The following is a 17,949-nucleotide window of genomic DNA, read 5'->3' as shown; positions in this document are numbered from 1 at the left end:
ACTGAGTGGTTCCTCTTTTTCCTAACTTCTTTTGTGCAGGAAAGATCAAAGCTCCAATCAGAAATTCAGTGAGAGCGAAGCACACCTGTGTCCTCTATTTGGTCTGAGCTTTTGCCAACTGAGCCATCTCTTTTTATTCAATTTTAAAAGAGGAACATGATGCAAGAAAAGACCTTGAAGGTATGACTCACTTCACCAAGCACTTGGTAAGACATTATTTCGGATCGGCATGTACCGATCGTCCATCTGCCTGTAAGAACCAAGTTTAAAACTAAATGTTGCTTTGGCTTTTGGTCTTGAGGCTCTTTGTCTGCCTTGGAATGGTTTAGTTTGGTTCAGTAACATCTTTGTCAATTCGTATAAGTAGCTTTTATACCAGACATTAAAAAAAGGTTTTTGGTTGTAACCTTATTCTCAAAGATGTTAAGCATGACCCTGTTATTGTGTAGGAAGACGTGGAGGGCATGACCCTGTGCCTGTGTGTTCACTACTTACATGTATGGTCTTCTGTGTGTTTAAATGAGTTATATCTGTTCTCGGGCCTGTACAGGGTTGACAGGGGCTTTGAAGCGAGACAGAGGAGGTCTGACAGGTCCTTGGACCTCTGAATTCAGCTCACCTTGCCCTGAGCAGAATTACTAAGAAGCGGCTGAGAAGAGCCTTTAGAAAGGCCAAAGAGGTCAGTGAACAATTATATTGTGTAAGTGTTCTACTTGATAGCAGCATCCTGTTCATACTAGATCATACAGTGCATGGCCTCAGAACTCATGACACATTTGACATATGCCCTAAGCCTTTATATCCTGGGAAAAATGAATTAGCAGAGAGATGATGGCTCAAAGCCCCATTAAGCACTATCTTAGATATTAACACCTAATAGACACTACTGCCAAATGCAGTTGAGTACTGTTCACATTTGAGCCTTTACTGACACTTGCAATTTGGTTCACGCCCCGGGGGGTGCATTTTTGGGGTACTTAACTCTCTCTGTTAAAACCAAAAAAATGTTATTTCAGTTTTTTAAAAAGTAGTCCAAACATCTCATCATCATTTTTTACAAACTATGCAATATAAAACCCCTCTACACCTCCCTCCTAAAACCTGCAGGCTGTCACAGTGTGTCACCAGGGTGGTGTAAGCTTGCTGACCAGCTTTGCATTGTAGCATTTTTGGCCTTGAGTTAAGAAGAGTGTAACTTGATGATACCACTTTCCACTCGCTATTGCCCTGAATTGCCTGCTTGAGCCTGTGTTATCACACCCTTTTGCAGCTATATTTGCAAATATGCCAGATCCTAATTTTGTCAGTTGACAGAAACATGGTTATTGTCGTTGGCTGACAGATTACACTCCATTTAAACAAGTGAAGCAGACCTGCTTGGTTTTGAAACAAGCTGCAGGGCTGACACGGTGCACCCACAGGCACAGGACTCTGGTGCTGAGTGATTTGAAATAAATCTGTTTTGAGCAGTGTCAACAAAATCTGGTATCCTTACAAGTAACAAGTTCAGTATCCAGCCCTTCTGCCAATACCACTAAGAATCAACATCTACCTCGGCATCGCATTGTTTATCTCTTTAAATTTGTATAGCAGGCAGATGCTAATAGGGGGGTCTGAACTTGGAACATCCAGCAAGCTAAGACACCCAGACAATGTTTTAGTATGCAGGAAAAAAATAAGCTAAAAGGGTGGTGAATAATGGACTTACATTCATTCAACGACAGGGCTTTTTCTAGTATTCAGTTTTAGCCATTGATGTACTTGTAATAAAACTCAATGCTGAACTGGACACGACAGGAAAAAACACATTTATAAGGAAGAAAGGAAGAAAAAGCAACATTGGTCAGCACAAGGTGTTACAGAAAATAACTTTTTTTAGATGTTCTGATAATAATTTACATTTACTTGTACTTTAAAAATGACTTACAATTCAAATTCAATTCAAAATTTTGGCCAAAATAACTGTGCAATACAATTCCAATGTTGACACACCCCAGAGTTGTTTTCAGTGTACCATTTAATAACATGAGTCAATGTTTCCTTGTTCAGGCCGAGGACCCAAATGTGACCTCACTTAATAAAGTCCTACTTTATTGATCCCTGTAGATTCACCTCTAAAGCCGGGTAAGAGGTCAGGGTAACCTTCAGGGCTAAAAGGAATTCAGTGTGAAAGTGTGGTGCCATGGAGGGAAGAGAAACACTCCATGGTACACTTGAATTTTATAACATAATATAAGTAGAAAGCACATGTGTTCTATCTCTGACTGTCTGATGTTTTCCCATCACAGATGATGGAGAAAAGTATTGAAATGTGACGAAAAATGCAGCTCTTTTAGGCTGATATAGTTTAATGTGGCGCAGAGGGTGGAGGGTTACCTCCATATGTGCTAATAGATACTAAAATACCTCACTGCCCTCGTTGGAAACCAGGATTTGCTAAGCTTAATAATGCTTTTGTTAATAACCATTTTGGTTCTGAACTCTGACTCACAATTTGAGAATCTGAATACTTTTTAATCTACATTCTGCCTGCTGAGATGAAAGTAACTCAGGATCAGAAAGTCCAGACAGAGTGTGATTTACACGGTGGTCAAATGAGCCTTGATTTTGACGCCTCACAGCAAAGTGGTCAGTGTGGACAGGCAGTGAATTAGCCAGCAGTCAGCAGGTTGTGTTGTCTTTATTAATGACAAGGGACTTGCTCTTTCTCCCTGTCACACACAAACACACACACACACACACGCACACACACTCTCCCTCACTCTCTCTCTCTGTCTCTTTCTTCTTCCTTCATTTCTTGGCACGGCTCCTAATGACTGTGCTCCATCAACTCATTGCTCAGACAGATAAAGTGGCTTTTTATGTGACGCCGGTGAGCCACCAAGCTCCAAGCAGATTGAGCAAATGAAGAGAAATAAGAGGCCCATACCGGGCCTGATAAAGCCGTGTGAGGGATTTTCTCAGCCTCACTAATATCTGTGAAAAATGACAACCCCTGCACACAATGTAGAACTGTGACTCAGACGGTGATGCTTATGATGTACTTCTACATTTCTACATAAAAAGTCTACTGCAGTTCTGTTTGAGTGACAGATGGAAATGTGTTGTGGATTATTTCTTGCCTTGCAAGATAACAGTGTCTAAAAGCTGCAGCTAATAACCTAAAAATGTAAATTGACTTTTAAATGAGCAGCAGATGTTAATAGCCACCTCTATCTTAATATAGGCATGCATGCAAATGTGTAATACATTCATCCTAATTGTTATTTGTCACAGATACTCTTGAGAGCTTCGGCTGTTCAAGTAATAAATGAAAGAGTCACAAATGAGACACATACCTTATGCCTTTGATTTGTGCAATGCTGTGCTGGGAGATCCTTGACAGAGCAGAGATTACCTGAAATAAACAAAGAGATAAACAGTTTCAATGCAATCAACTCCTCCATTGTTTTCCATTTTATTTGCATAATCATTTTTCAATTTGCCATGTTCACATCGTGTTTATTCTGCCTCTCTGCTTCACTGATGTGGTCATTACGCTGTGATACTGTATTATTTCATGGAGACTCCAGGAATAAACACTATGGGTACGTTTATAAGGGTTAAGAGAAAATAAACAGAACAGTATTAAAATGATGAAAATCAGTGACAAATGTAATTAAAATAGACAGTAAAAGGCAGTAATAAACTAAAAAGGTAACTTAAAGATAAACCACCAGGGTAAAGAATCAATGATAAACAATAGTAGTAACAGAGTAACAATAACATTAATAAATTTTTTATTTATATAGCGCTTTTCATGATACTCAAAGGCACTTTACATTTAAAGGCAACCAACCATTAACATTAAAGGCAGCAATCAACCAACAATCATTAGTGAAAGTGAAGTAGTAAACAAATCGTCAGAGACAACAATCAACTGGAAAAGTAAACACAACACAACTCATCAGAGACAACACTCGCAGCTATTAACGCAGCTTAAAAAAACAAACCGTCGACCGAGACAACAATCAACATTGAAACAACAAAAACAGATCGTCAGACGCAGTAATTTACAACAATAAACAAAAGTAATTAAAAGTATCTAAAAGATAAACAGTCAGCGGCAATAATAAACAACAATATTAATAGATTCCACAGAGGAACAGCCATTATTAAACTACACTTGTATTCACTACCAGTTAAAAGAATTATGTTAATTTCACTCCAGCATTCAATGTTCTTCACGGGTGATTATCAACAGTTACTTGCGTGTTTCTTAGCAACCCCTCTAAGGCATATGCAGCGACACACAGGACTGTGTGTAAACATAATGCAGGCCACCATGTTAATGTCGACATCCAAAGACATGTGGTGCGCAGTCACGCATGGATGGGTACGACTTTGGTTAGATTACACACCAACACGCACACACGCAGTCACACACTCAACCATCCTTGTATTTCACCTTCTATCTTGCTTGGTTTTTTAACCTTGAAACTTTTCCCTTCTCCTTCTTCTTGTGTGTCTTTTTTTAGAAGAAGGTTAAATATGAGCCCGCATCTAAGCTGATTTAACGCTGCTTTGGAGCCACACACAAGTGGGCTTATGGTGGAGGACTACAGATGGCGTGCTTCCAGGGTCTACAGAGGCTAGTTCGGGAAGATGAGGAAACAAACAACCCAATACACACACATGCAAAATACAAACCCTGTCTCCTACGCCTCATTACCCACTCCTGGGTGTATTTGGGCTTGCAACGCTGTGGCAATGCCAGATGTCTCCTCGACAGGGAGGAGAAAATTGTTATCTCAACCCTCTTCCCTGGCAGGTGTGTCATCCAGAGCCTCTCATCTAAACACACAATGCAACAATCCCAGCCCTTGTAGCATTTTAACATTGAAGATGTGGCGATGCTAATGGCTGTTGTGAAGAGAAGACCACCACTTTAGCCTTGCAGAGAGCTTGCGTTGAAGCACTCTTGACCAATACCTTTCAATCTCGCTATTCAATTTGTTCTTATGTTTAACATAATCAGTCGTAGAGAGTGGAGGGATTACATGGACCACTGTTATGGAGTGAGTATACATCACATTCATTTACATCTAACCACTCTATGGCGGGAAACCTCGAAGGGGCTATTGCTCGACAGGATGATAAGGGGTTATTCCTCAGTGTCGTTAAAGACCCGTGTAATAGGCAGCCGTGTTCATGCTTAATGGCTCCAATATGGGGCTAGTCTACCATTACACACCTCCTTCATAGATATTCTAACTGCACTGAGCAGAAAGAGAGAAAGAGAAAAAGGATAGTGGAGAAGAATAGATTGCTAATTTAGCTTAGCGTCTGTGTTTAGCCAATGGTTTGGGTCTTTAATAAATCACCATGGATAAACCCATTGTGCTGCTGGGTGGCATGCTGCCCACCTGGCCCTGCTTCAGGGAGGGTTCACATATGGCATACTGCCCCACAAGCATTATTAGCTCCATTTTTTTGGTCTTATTAGTCTACATTGTCTTTGTGGAAGTGTGACAGAATGTATAATTAACACACAGGCATCAGACACGCAATCAAAAAATGGAAAATTTGAATAAAAATGTCATATGCTTGGTGGTGTGATCAGCTGTGGTCACATCCGGATTAACGCAGCTGTTCTCAGCCAGGTCCGTCCAGGTTCAAAGGGCATATGTGAGCTGTTGGCTTCATGCCAGAGAGGTCACAGCAGGGCCAAGTCCTACTCAGCCTGGGGAGACAAGTCATGAGTGTGCCAACGCCAAGCATGCTGCCGTGACTTCCACACCTCATTGAGTAAAGTCTATTAATATTAAATCTAGAGTTTCCTTAACATTAAGGCATTTGTTCTCGTTTTTGAGTTCACTCGCTTTAATGTGAAAAACATGTCTCAATAATGGGAACGCCGGCAGTTCGTGACTCCCTCTGGCTTTGGTAGGAAATGCTAATTCGCAATCTGTTTTCAGGGCAGCTTGATGTTCTCACATTGAGACCCAGTGCATCAAATATCTTATTTATCTATTTATGAAGAGCTACATTTTCACTCCAAGCAAAGTCGATGTGAATACACAGCCCATTCTTTCTCCCAGGTTGTCAAATACAGCAGCTTGTTCAGTGGTAATAGGATGTGTCAAAATATGACGCTAGGTACCCTTTTAACTTTTTGTTTTGATGTTGATTTAAAGTCAGGTGACATATAAAGAGCGTAGAAGTCGGCAGGGGATGGAGGTCAGGGTCAACAAGCACCAGACTTTCATTTAAGAGACTTTCATTCTTTTCCTGGTTGACATACATCAGTGCCTCATATCTAGAGCGTTAGTTACATAAACTCTGTAATTTTACGAACAAGCGAACACACATTGATACTTTACCCTAACCATGATCGTTTCCGTAAATCAAACCAAATAGATTTTGTTAATCAACCTATGTAATCTACCACTGTTTTTGAAACGTTTAACACGTTTATGATTGTTAAAGTCCAAAAGTCGGCGAGCTTTATTTTGAAAATATAAGCAAATATTTTTAATCTCACTTACTTGACTGCATTTTAACTGGAAGTTGAATAATAGTTATTGCTAACTTTTTTAACTACTTAAACTGACAATCTCATTTTCATTTTCTTGGGCACCAACTAATGGCGATATAGGGTAATTTTGGGAGGACACTTCACTATTTAACCAGATGTCTACAGTTGGCTCCCTTTGTCACGGTTGTAACTCTTGATTTTCCTCGTTGACAGTTCCTTCCCTTTTTAGAGTGTTTGCCTTCATCTGAGCGTCGAATTTGTTTCTTTTTCTTTGGATTTTCACTTATTTTTGAAGTTGTATCTGTGGTCATCGATCTTTTCTTTTTTTGTTCAGCCATAGTAGATTACTGTTTCCTCGCAACACTTGCAGAGACCGGAAAAGCAGCCGCTTAGCTCTGCCTACCCTCTCTGGCAGACCAACCACTGCTGGATGATGGAACACGCGTCACTAACTGGGCACCACTTGTGATTTTTTTCGCAAAAGTCACACTAGACACCTGGCCCATAATAATACTATATACTGCAAATGCAAAGGCTTTCATCAGTGGGCCATAGGCTCAGTCACCATTGTGTTACCTCATTCTTCTGACTTAACAGACATTTATCTTAATGAAAATCTTTGAGATAATACCTTTTAAGGCATACTCAAAACGCTTTCAATAAGTTACCCCCTTTCAAGCCACGAGAGTGTAAGTTGCACTTAGATTTGGAGTACCACTTTAATGATCTTTAAAAAAAGAGTCTTTTATCCGTCACACATTGCTGCTCCTTGTATTTTCCAGCATCTGCCCAAAGGTGGCCTGCCTGCCTGTCTGATTCTGCTCTCCCCTCTCTGCCTGTGTTTGTTTCCCTTTCTGCCTCTAATACACTCTCCTCACCCTCTTCTGATCCTTTGGTTCAGTCAAAGCTTTTGAGTCCCTACACATTATTAATTTCCCTCTCATCTCGTGCTCCCCGGGGGGTCTTAACTCCGCGGGCCAGCCAGAGAATAAAGCTTCTTTCAGCCCTCTACGAATATGGAAAAGACAAGTCACACGATGGAGTGATAGCTTAGATTTCTGAAGCTGCAAACCAATATCTTACCTTAATCACCACCCCCACAGCCCCCCTGGCATCCCCTTACCCACATCTGACCCCTTCTGTCAGCCAGGAGGACATAATTGAGCACACATGTGAAGTCAGACAGTCTCGCTAGTGCTCGTAGTTTCTGCACGAGACTGACATGCAACATTTACAATCCACTTACTATATAAGACGTTTGCGTGCGTGTGTGTGTGTAATGTGTGTGTGTGTGTGTGTGTGTCTGTGTGTGTGTGTGTGTGTGTGTTGAGGATAGGGAAGCAAATCAGGGATAAAGTTTGTGTCAATAGATTAAGCGAGAGATGATGCCAAGTGTTTGCAAACACACGCCACACTTTCACCTCAATCTCTAGACTCGCCACATGTGGCCTTTGTGCCAGCTGGGGCCAAGTGAAAACGCACGTGATTGCCCTGAAGCCAATCAGAACACCAATAAAACCTTGTTACCATTGGAAACCAGGCTTGACTGAATATGCATGGTCATCATTTACGAGTTAGATCGAATCAAACCTGCAGCCATATGCTATTAACAGTAGGAGGGCGGGGCTGGGATCTGATTATAATCTGGAAACATGCACTAGAGGACAATTGACAGTCCATCACAAACCACACCCCTACCGCCAATTCTGTTTACATCTGATTCAGTCATGACATGATTATATTTTGCACCACAAATCAATGCATGTCTTGGAAGTCATCCAACAAAGACTGAATTAATGAAAAATTCATCCCATTACTGCTCTGCTCTTTCTCATTTCTCTCTCTCTCGGCTCTTCCCGCGACAGCTAACTCCCCGATTGTGTGAGATATTTATGAAGTATTCACACTTTGATAGGACAGCATTGCTCTGCTTATGCCAGCCTGCCAACGTGGTAGGCATGAAGCAAAAGGGGCACGGCGTGGGAGAGCAGAGAACAGATGGCTGAGTGGGAACCCTCCGTGCCCAACATCAATAATAGACAGACAGGGAAGGGACGGCTGAGCCCGGGCCGCGCGTGTATGTGTCCCACTGTCCCACTGCCTGCGGGAGTTTCTGTCTTCTACAAACCGTCTCTTATTCTCGGTCTTCTTTTTATGTTCTCAGCCTTCCTCTCTGCCTTTCACAATCTCTTTTCCTGGATTAAACACACAATTCACACATATAAATGCCAGAAATATTCAACACTTTCTGCTCCCAGGTTGTCAAATACCAACACTTTGTCAGAACCTCTTACCACAACAAGGTAGCTCTGTCGCGTGTCATACAGGCAGATGGTTGTGTCTGTATTAGTCCTGTCGAACACGTAGGTTTAGGCCAGAAAAAACTGCATGGATAAGTGTAGAGAAAATGTCTTGGGGTGGGTCAAATTCATAATTTTTGGTTTTAATTGAGGCTTGCACCCTGGCCTCCTTGGTGTGGGTCCTGTGTAGATTCGGCATCATCCATTGCCCCCTACCACCACCCCAAGCAGACTTTATCGGCCTTTCAATTTGTCAGTTAGAGCCCCTTCTCTGTGCGTTTAATATTGTAATTAATTGGTTTACATTGGAGTTAGTTGAAAGCTTGGTGCGTCTTATGCAGAAGCTGAAGGGTGCATGTGCATCTCTATGAGACACCAAAGGCTGTGACAAAGTGTCAATTTTTCACTATTTGAGAATGAGATAGGGCTGAAATATTACACATGCAATAAAGAAGAGACGCTCCCTCTGTAAAGACTTGTGCATGCACATGACTTTAGTCTCAGAAAACCAGGAAAGCCAAACTGCAATTGAAAAGAAAAATATTAAGACAAATTAGGGCTCCAACAACAAATTGATGAAATCGATTAAAATCGATGATTAAAATAGTTGGCATCAAAATTTCATCATCGATTAGTTGGGCCTTTGTTATCATGCACAGCATGCGCTGTGACAACATCACTGGGGGCAGCCAGACAATGCTGTGGCTTGATGAATGAAAGTTACGCCATCTCCTTTCTTCTTTGGGATAAACATGAATTCTTTTTCACTGAGCAGTATCCATTTGTTGGGCAGTGCTGATCATGTGTCCGCCTCCGGTAGATTAGTGTCCGTTTACACGGACAAACGCACGATTACGGTTTCTAACGTTCATTTAAATTAAACAAAAGGGACGGACTGAAATTCTGTCTATTCTCTCTCCTCTCCATTTGGTGATTGGCGCTATATAAATCAGCGGAGGACAGTATACCGTATTAGTAAAGCTTGTAATAAGCGAACACCACCGGTAAAACTAATTTAGCGCTAATTTTTGATAAAGCTAATGCCCGGCTTCAGTAAGCCATCATGAAATGGAGAGAAAACTGACGGAAAGTATTTCTGTCCGTCACGTTGTGTTTAAATTAACTTGTAATCGTGTGTTTGTCCGTCAGAAGGGACACTAATCTATCGCTAATTAGCAGAAATTTGGTCAGACAGACACTGGAGTATAACATAACGTTATGGAGTTTTTGAATATTTCATGCCAGAGAGATGAAGTGAATCTTTAATTTATTCACAACAGAATCTTGAGCAATATCTGATTAAATATATTTTGGTTAGTTACATTTCCCTGTTATAATCACTTTATGGCTGCATCCTCAAAGTCCTTTTTTTAATCGTAGTGGACTTTTCTGTACTTTCCTTTTTCATGTGAAATTATGTGAAGTAAATCAACAAGATATTAACTGAGTTACATAATTAATATATTAACATTCCATTGAACAAGAAAACAGGATATAAAATGTTTTGTGTCTTGAATATAATGCTATTACTAAAATAGAGCTTTTTTTCTTTTTATGCGATTAATAATCGATTCATCGTAGAAATCATCGACGGATTAATCGATCTTTGTTATCGATTGTTGCAGCCCTAATACAAAAGGGTAAAAGAGAAAAGTGAATAAAAGCAATAAAAAAGTATGATTAAAACAATATCCGATAAATGCTGAGTCAATCTTTCTTGCAATCAAAGAAATGCCAGCCAAAGCCAACAGCTAGCAATAGCTATGTAGGAGTGATGCAACCTAAATTGATATACAGGTTTAAAGGGTTGAAAATTATTGAATAAATCCATTATAACAAAAATTCTAGGATTTCTAAGCATGTATACTGCTACCCTCCAGAATGAACCTGCACACACTGTACCTCTAATGGGTTCTTGCGTACCTTGTCTTGATGTCGCTGTGACAGAAAGCTCCTGAATGACTGTGATTAGTCTCCGGGCATCAGCTCATGTTAAAGTTACTGAAGGGGTAGCGCCTGTGTAAATCCTGATTGCAGTCAGATTGGCACCTGCCACATTGCAATAAATCCTCTCAAAGCAGACCTTCCAGCTGCTTGATTACTGGGGATTTATTTCACTGTGTACGTCCAGGCAAGAACAGCCTCCGGGTTGGCCTGAGGGCCAGAGAAAATGCTGCTGCTGACCCAAAGACCCTGTTTAACACCAGAGCTAGACAAAATGGCGATAAGCCTACAGCGAGCATTAAGCCCACACGCAAATGTACAGAGTGACAACTGGTGACGCTGATTGAATATGTGGGTTAGCTTAAGTGGTGCAAAAGGTTTTAAAGACTTTAGAAAAGTTTTCATACATTTCTTAAAACCGTCAATATGAATTATTGATGTGCACATGTGCCTACTGCTCAATTTTAGAGCTTATTTAGCTTTAGGACCTCGATCATTGATTGGATGCCGACCTGTGCTGCTTGAGCGTAAAAGGGCAACAGTGGCTAATATGTGCAAATTGTACTCTATAGATCGTGTCAACACCTGTCAATGTGTTCCAGCCATGTCCATGACCTGTCCCATTTCACGCTAAATCACCGTACACGGGGTCTGCTCACTTATGCGTGACTACGCCTGTGTGTCACAGCGTGGCCATACGTGTGTGTATCAGCAACACACCCACTCACACACTTAAGCTGGAACGATTCACATGTTCCAGGCACTTTTCCTACACACAGTCATATGTACAAACTCTCACACAGACACACATACACGCAGATCAATGGTGCACAAGTCTGTAGAGCTTGCAATATTGGTAAGAAGGCAGGTCCTGGTTGAGACGGGGCTTAAGAGAAGTTGATCCAGATGTCTGAGGTCTAGATAAGAGAACTATAAAAAAATGGAGGCAACAGACGAAGAAGAAAAGTCAAAATGTACTAGTACAGAGATGTTTTTTTCTCTGTTTTGGATGTGACTATGTTGCTCAAGTGCTGAAGTTCAGCTTCAGTGGCAAATGATGGGATTTGCATCCATGAAGGACAGTGTAAGGACGCCAGGGCAAGGACATTTTCCCACCGTTTATGAACTCTGGTGTTACAATTTACACCCGACCTTTAACAAGATTTAGCTTTAGCTGCTTTATTCTCCTTAAAGCACATATTGCTGCATTCATACGAACTCCTACAAACAGTAGAGAGCACACCAGATTATTCGTCCTCATATTAGCATACGAGAGCAGGGCGGTAACGAAGGTGCAGCCCATAGAGAATCAAGCAATTGTAACACTAGACGGCAAAGCCATCCAAAGTTAAAATATTCACGTTCTTGCTGTCCTCTGAGTTTGACCTTACAACAGAATGTTACATGGTTTCCTCACACAAAGAAGATCTGTAGAAAGAAAAGTGAATACGTTTCCTCTCCTATCATTCCACCAGACTGTTTCTGTTCTGCTGTCAGCCTGAATCCATGTGAACGCAGCGATCTTTATCATTTGATTCCCAACCTTCGTCTTGTTAAAATGTTGCCAGTTAACATCATTCTGGGTCCTTTCTCCTTACTCCCATAACATGATAAGTGAAATATGACACCTGCGACTCTTTACCGGGAAACCATTCTGAGTATATATATATAGGGTCAGAATAACAATTGATAATACGCTTGTAAAAATGCAAAGAAACAACGGAAGCGTTTTGTAATCGGTGTATACACGAACAGCATGGAACACCGGTCTACGGCAACGCCAGCTGCTGCAAAAAAACTAGGGAAGTGTTGCCTTGTGCAAGTCAACAACTGAGCCCTTTCATTCCAAATTTTAGGACAATGCAGGAGGAAAGGCGGGCCAGCAAAGGAGTTAAATGGCCAAACTTTGAGTGTTCTTTAAGCCCCCAAAAGAAACAAAGAGAGAAGCTGGATGAAGCAGAGGTCTGGCAGAACATCATTAGAGAAGATAGGGAAGAAGTGGCTTCTGAACTAAAGACCTCAGACAGTCATTGGCTGCTAATGATGTGACACCAAATTGAATATAATGGCTATAATAACACCCGATGTGCCAGAGTTCACAGTCAAATCAAGCAAAATAAGGACCAAAGTCTTGATACTGTTGACTGTGCTGTAAGATGTAGAGCAGCAGGAGAAGCCATGGATTTGCTCTCTTTGTGTGCAGTGTTTATTTTCACTATAAACCAAGCTAAATGGTTTGGTTAAAAGGTTGACAGATATGCTGCCTGCGTAACTCTACATTATTCCCACTGAGTTAATCTACATTTAAGCTGCCTGAGCCAAGCAGCATTAATAATCCTTATGAATTAGCACAAGATTTGCAGTAAAAGATGCTGCCTCACTCAACAGCGACAATAACCCATCACTTTCGATGGTTTTGCTTACAGCTCATTTGTTGCAAAGCCAGTCCATTTATAATATATGAAGAGAGGATGTGTGGAGAGTGTTGCAGCAAGTGTTTGGGCTCGAGGCTGAGAGACAGAGAGGGAGGTTTTAGGAATGAGGAGGAGGCGAGAGGAACGCACAGGCATTTGGTGACTCAGCAGCAGCAACATTCGGACGAAGCTCTCTATGCTGAAGAGCTCTGCTGAGTCGGCACAAAACAATATTGTCTCTAGGACAACTGTTGAGTTGTTTTGGCCTTCAAGCATAGTATATTATCTGCAGTTTTAAATATTTTTTAAATACTTTTAGGCCGTTATTTTTTTAACTTTTCTTAAATAAGATCATTTGCTACTTTAGGTTAACATTTTAAAGACGTTAGCATTTTATAGGAAATATTTTTCAAAGTGTCTGCTGTGTGTCTTATGCGGATAACAATCAAGATAATCAAGCTGATTTTGGGCACCATTCCTCCCCTCCGACAAAAGTAAACAAAGTTCCGATTTCAAGATGGTTTTAAAGATGATCTTGCTAGATGTTCCTGTGGTGTGAGGTATGTTCAGAGTGATTTTACTTCCCCCGGTCTGCTCGGAAGAACCTTGTGGCCGCACCGATTTCAAACCGTAAATATCAAACATGTAAAATATTTTAAAATTCGATATCCTGTTGTGTGGGGGCAACCCCAAAGAAAGCAAAGCACACACTGTTTGGATTGTCAGGTGGTAAGAAACGATAGCCAATGGGGAAGCAAGCTGACTGAAGAAGGAAGCACAACAACCGCAGCCATGTTCACGCCGTCTCCACGACTTCATCCATAGCATTTTTCTTTAATTTTATTTTTTCTTCGTGAATTTTCAGTAAAAATTCCATAAGAAATCATCGCCAATTCTTCCTGCCTGTCGTTCTGCCATGTTTGTTTACTCTAAAGTCCTGTTTGAAGGTGAGAAATTTTGCCAGACTTCCAGTTGTAAGAGTGGGACTGGTTGTTTGTGAAGGAATCTGTTAGTGTGTGGTGTGCTGTTTTGGTCGTATTGTTGTTCTCACCACACTACAGGAACAAAACTGTTATTTGTCGTCATGTGTGGGGTCTCCCACATTTTTAACATCTGTTGAGATTTTAAAAACCTTTAAGTGTGGGCCAGCCTTTAGTTGTGATTTAAGATAAGTAAGCATTATGTATTTGCATGCGTCACGTTATTCAGATGTCAAAAGCATCCCCTTGTGATTTTGTTTAGGTTAGAGTTCAATTGAATGCTAATTAAAGGCTCAGGGCTTTGCTCCAAAGTGATAGACGTGTAGCTGAAGGAAGCCTGGAACACTTGGAGCCCAAAGGGTTCAATCAGAGAGGTGAGTAAATAAGCCGCTCTATCCTCTCTCACTCTGACTCTGTGTCTTAATCACATCCTGCAGGCATACAGTGTCTGACCTGCCTCGAGGTCTAATCGTAGTGAGCAGGATGGCAACAAGAAAACTTTGCAATCAGGAAATCATAGATGATGCCTGTATGTGCACATGTTTGAACAAAGCATCTCTTTGGGGACATGGTGGCAGCTGACAAAACAGTAAACAGTCTGATTGAGTCATGTCGAACAACCCCTCCCCCTGCGTGGATAAATTCCTAAGCCAGGCTGAGCTGACGCCTATCACGAAAACAAAGGCAGAACATGAGGATGAAATTATCTCACAATGAGCTGAAAATGCAACTGTGATTGAAAGTGAAAGCTGAGCCACCGCAAGAAAATAAAATAATCATCCTCAAGGCCCATTTTCATTATGAAGTCATCACATGGGGTGGGTTATAAATTCGGGAGCATCTTTGATTTGTGGCTGCAGATTGTCCTGCAGTTAGAATGATCAGAGATCAGACATGCAATCTGTCGACTTCTGCTTCTCCAAAAAAAACAGCAGGTCAATTCAATAAACAAAGAAATGCGAATATGTGTCTGTCTGTCCTTCGGTCTGTCTGTCCGTCTGTGACAACACGGGTGTTTGTTTGGCCCCGTTTTTTACCTCTTCCCAAACATGTGTTCAACATTTGCATGCCAGAATGATTGAGCCTCCTGCTGTGATGAAAATTTCCCGGGTGTCATGCCATGTTTCATCAGCTGTTATGAAGCTTCCAAGCTACTGGACCAGCATTGACATGTTCATCAGCGCCATGCGCAAAGGCACTTACGCAAGGCAATCTATGACAAATGTGTCATTAAGGAAAACGCTTCGTGATGAGGTTGAAGCTCAAAATACAAAAAGATGTCAGAAACATGACGCTAAGAGGCAATGTTGGGCAGTGAAGCAAAGTCAGACAATTGGGTGGGAATTAAAGTCATAATTTAGGCAACTGGAATCCAAAATGGTGGTTTGACGCCCAGCTTCTCCAGTCTACATGCCAAAGAATCCTTGGGCAAAATTTGCAACCCTGAATTGCTGTGGTGCGGCATGGCCTGAGGTGGGTAAATCTGAGCGAATGATTAGCATATGGATGTGTACATGTAGTGTAAAGCGCTTTGAGTGGTCAGAGGACTAGAAAGGTGCTTTATAAGTGCCGTCCGTTTACCATTTAGTGGTCAACAGTTCTCAGAAGAAAGCGGGATCTGTGGGGGAATCAGCGTTAAAGTTGGTGGCTATGAAGAAGAAAACTTGCAGACCAGTATACAAAAGCGCCACATGCTTTGTTGGCTGCAATTTGATGTATTTATGGCTAAATTCTAGCCTATAGCACTGTGGCATTATTTTAGGGTTTGCAAGGTTTGGTCAAAAAGTATTGAGTTGATTGGACTTGAGACTCATGATTACCAGGATGAATCTTCTGTCTTTGATGATCCCATTGACATTTCTGTAGTAATTTTTCAACTTTCATGGCCACCTGATGATGTACCCTAGTGATTTTAGTGATCACCTGACTATGACTCCAGTGTCACCTGGTTGACATTAGTATCTTTTTGTTGAAGTTTAACCATTACTGGACCAATTGCGGGCTGCACTGTGGTTAGCGCTGTTGCCTCACAGCTAGAAGGTCACTGGTTCAAACCACGGTTTGGACGTAGTGGGCCTTTCTGTGTGGAGTTTGCATGTTCTCCCCATGCATGCGTGGGTTCTCTCCGAGGTCTCCGGCTTCCTCCCACAGTCCAAAGACATGCTTGTAAGGTTAATTGGTGACTCTGAATTGCCCATAAGTGTGGGTGTGAGTGCGAAAGGTTGCCTGTCTATATGTGTCTGTGATTGACAGGCGACAAGTCCAGAGTGTACCCCGCCTTTCACCCAATGATAGCTGGGATAGGCTCCAGCCCCCCAGGGACCCTGAACAGGATAAGCATTATAGATAATGGATGGATGGATCGATGGACCAATTGCCACAAAATGTTCTCACAAGACAGTCATGGTCCCTTAATTAAGATAAAATCGACTGTCTTTGATGATCCCTTGTCTTTTCATTTAGCACCTGCAAAGCTAACATCATTCCCGTCAGCTTGTTGTTAAGCAAATATTAAAGTTGAACTAAGATGATGTACAGTCAACATTATTTATTTTTGCAGTGGAGGAATCCATCCAGGTCAAGTTCTTGCAGTATTGCTTACAGTTCTTAAACAGTATGTATTCTTCTGTTTACCACTCTCTAACACAGAGTAAGCATAAAATGCGTTCTATGGTTTAGTTTTTTCTTGCACAGCTCTGCACCACGGGGTTGCATTTTATATCTGTAATTTCAATGAACTTAAAAGCTTGCATGTACATTATATTGAGGGTCAATGCTCGGTTAACTATCATATTTCTCATTCACTGCTGAGTCAAGTATCTTCTGCTCCTCCCAAGGAGGAAGAGGGGAAAAGAACACACCATGCTGATTAAGCCAAAGCAGATAAAACTGAGTTTTTTCTTTAGCTTCAGGGGGCAGAAGAAAAAATGAACCATTCACCCTCATATTCTCTTGTTTCTATGTATATGTATATGGAGCCCATCCCTTTATACATATGTGCATGCACATCCAGATATTTGAGGCTTTGTACAACCATGAGTCCATGCGTGTGTCCTGTGTCTGTGCAGGAGTTTCCTCATGCTGCAGCTTTTTTTAAGCTTGTCGAACCTATAATTTGTTTTGTCTGCTTACTGTTTGCAGAGCAGTTCCTGTCAGGTTGCAGTACAACACCGTCTGTCTCGTATCTCAACAGCAAACAGCTGCAGCCAATCCATTAGTTATAACACAGCCTGTGCTCCTCATTTTTTCAGCTGTGAAGGCACACAGCAAGAAAACGGCTGTTAGCACTAGCAAATTATATGAAAATAAAATCCATTATGCTTAAGCTCAATCCCCAGTAGACAACAAGTACGCACATGTTAAATATTTAGGGAAAGTAATGTAATCGTGATAAAGTAAACTATATAAGACTCTCATTGGAGCTACAACTTGTGCCAAAAGCAAAAGTAATTGTTGGGAGAAGAGCAGGCTGAACAAACCATCTCTCGCCTCTTCTACAAAGCTCCTAGGGCGATCTCTATGAATGGAAATGTATTCAATGCGCTTAATCCCACACAGTGAGTTGCTCTTGCAAGAAATACTGAAAAATATTCTTTTACCCATTATCTGTAACAACAAGTCACCAAAATACAAATCAGGAGGTTGGGCAAATCTGAGATTTTTGTTTTTTTAAAACATTTTGTAGAAGTGTTCTTAATGTCACAACCTCAACTATAGACACATGGAGTAACACAAGAGCTGAAACTAGTTTTATGAAGGTTTGATAACCCCCAGAGATAGATACATAATAATTC

The 17,949-nt window shown here is 41.3% G+C and overlaps 1 protein-coding gene across 2 annotated transcripts in view; it reads right to left on the bottom strand.

Moving 5' to 3' along the window:
* vav2 (vav 2 guanine nucleotide exchange factor) overlaps positions 1-17,949 on the bottom strand; it is a 233,913-nt gene that overhangs the window by 67,737 nt on the left and 148,227 nt on the right. For both annotated transcript variants that reach the window (XM_069677147.1, XM_069677146.1), the window contains exon 3: positions 3,339-3,397. In XM_069677147.1, the coding sequence (XP_069533248.1) occupies positions 3,339-3,397 (59 nt within the window). The remainder of the gene's footprint in view (positions 1-3,338; positions 3,398-17,949) is intronic.

This window comes from Semicossyphus pulcher, unplaced genomic scaffold (genome assembly GCF_022749685.1).
Source record: "Semicossyphus pulcher isolate SPU_LCO1_2020_fin unplaced genomic scaffold, fSemPul1.0.p SCAF_28, whole genome shotgun sequence".
Classification (NCBI taxonomy): domain Eukaryota; kingdom Metazoa; phylum Chordata; class Actinopteri; order Labriformes; family Labridae; genus Semicossyphus; species Semicossyphus pulcher.
Note: the sequence above shows the minus strand (reverse complement) of the source record. Positions and strands in the feature narration are given on the sequence as shown.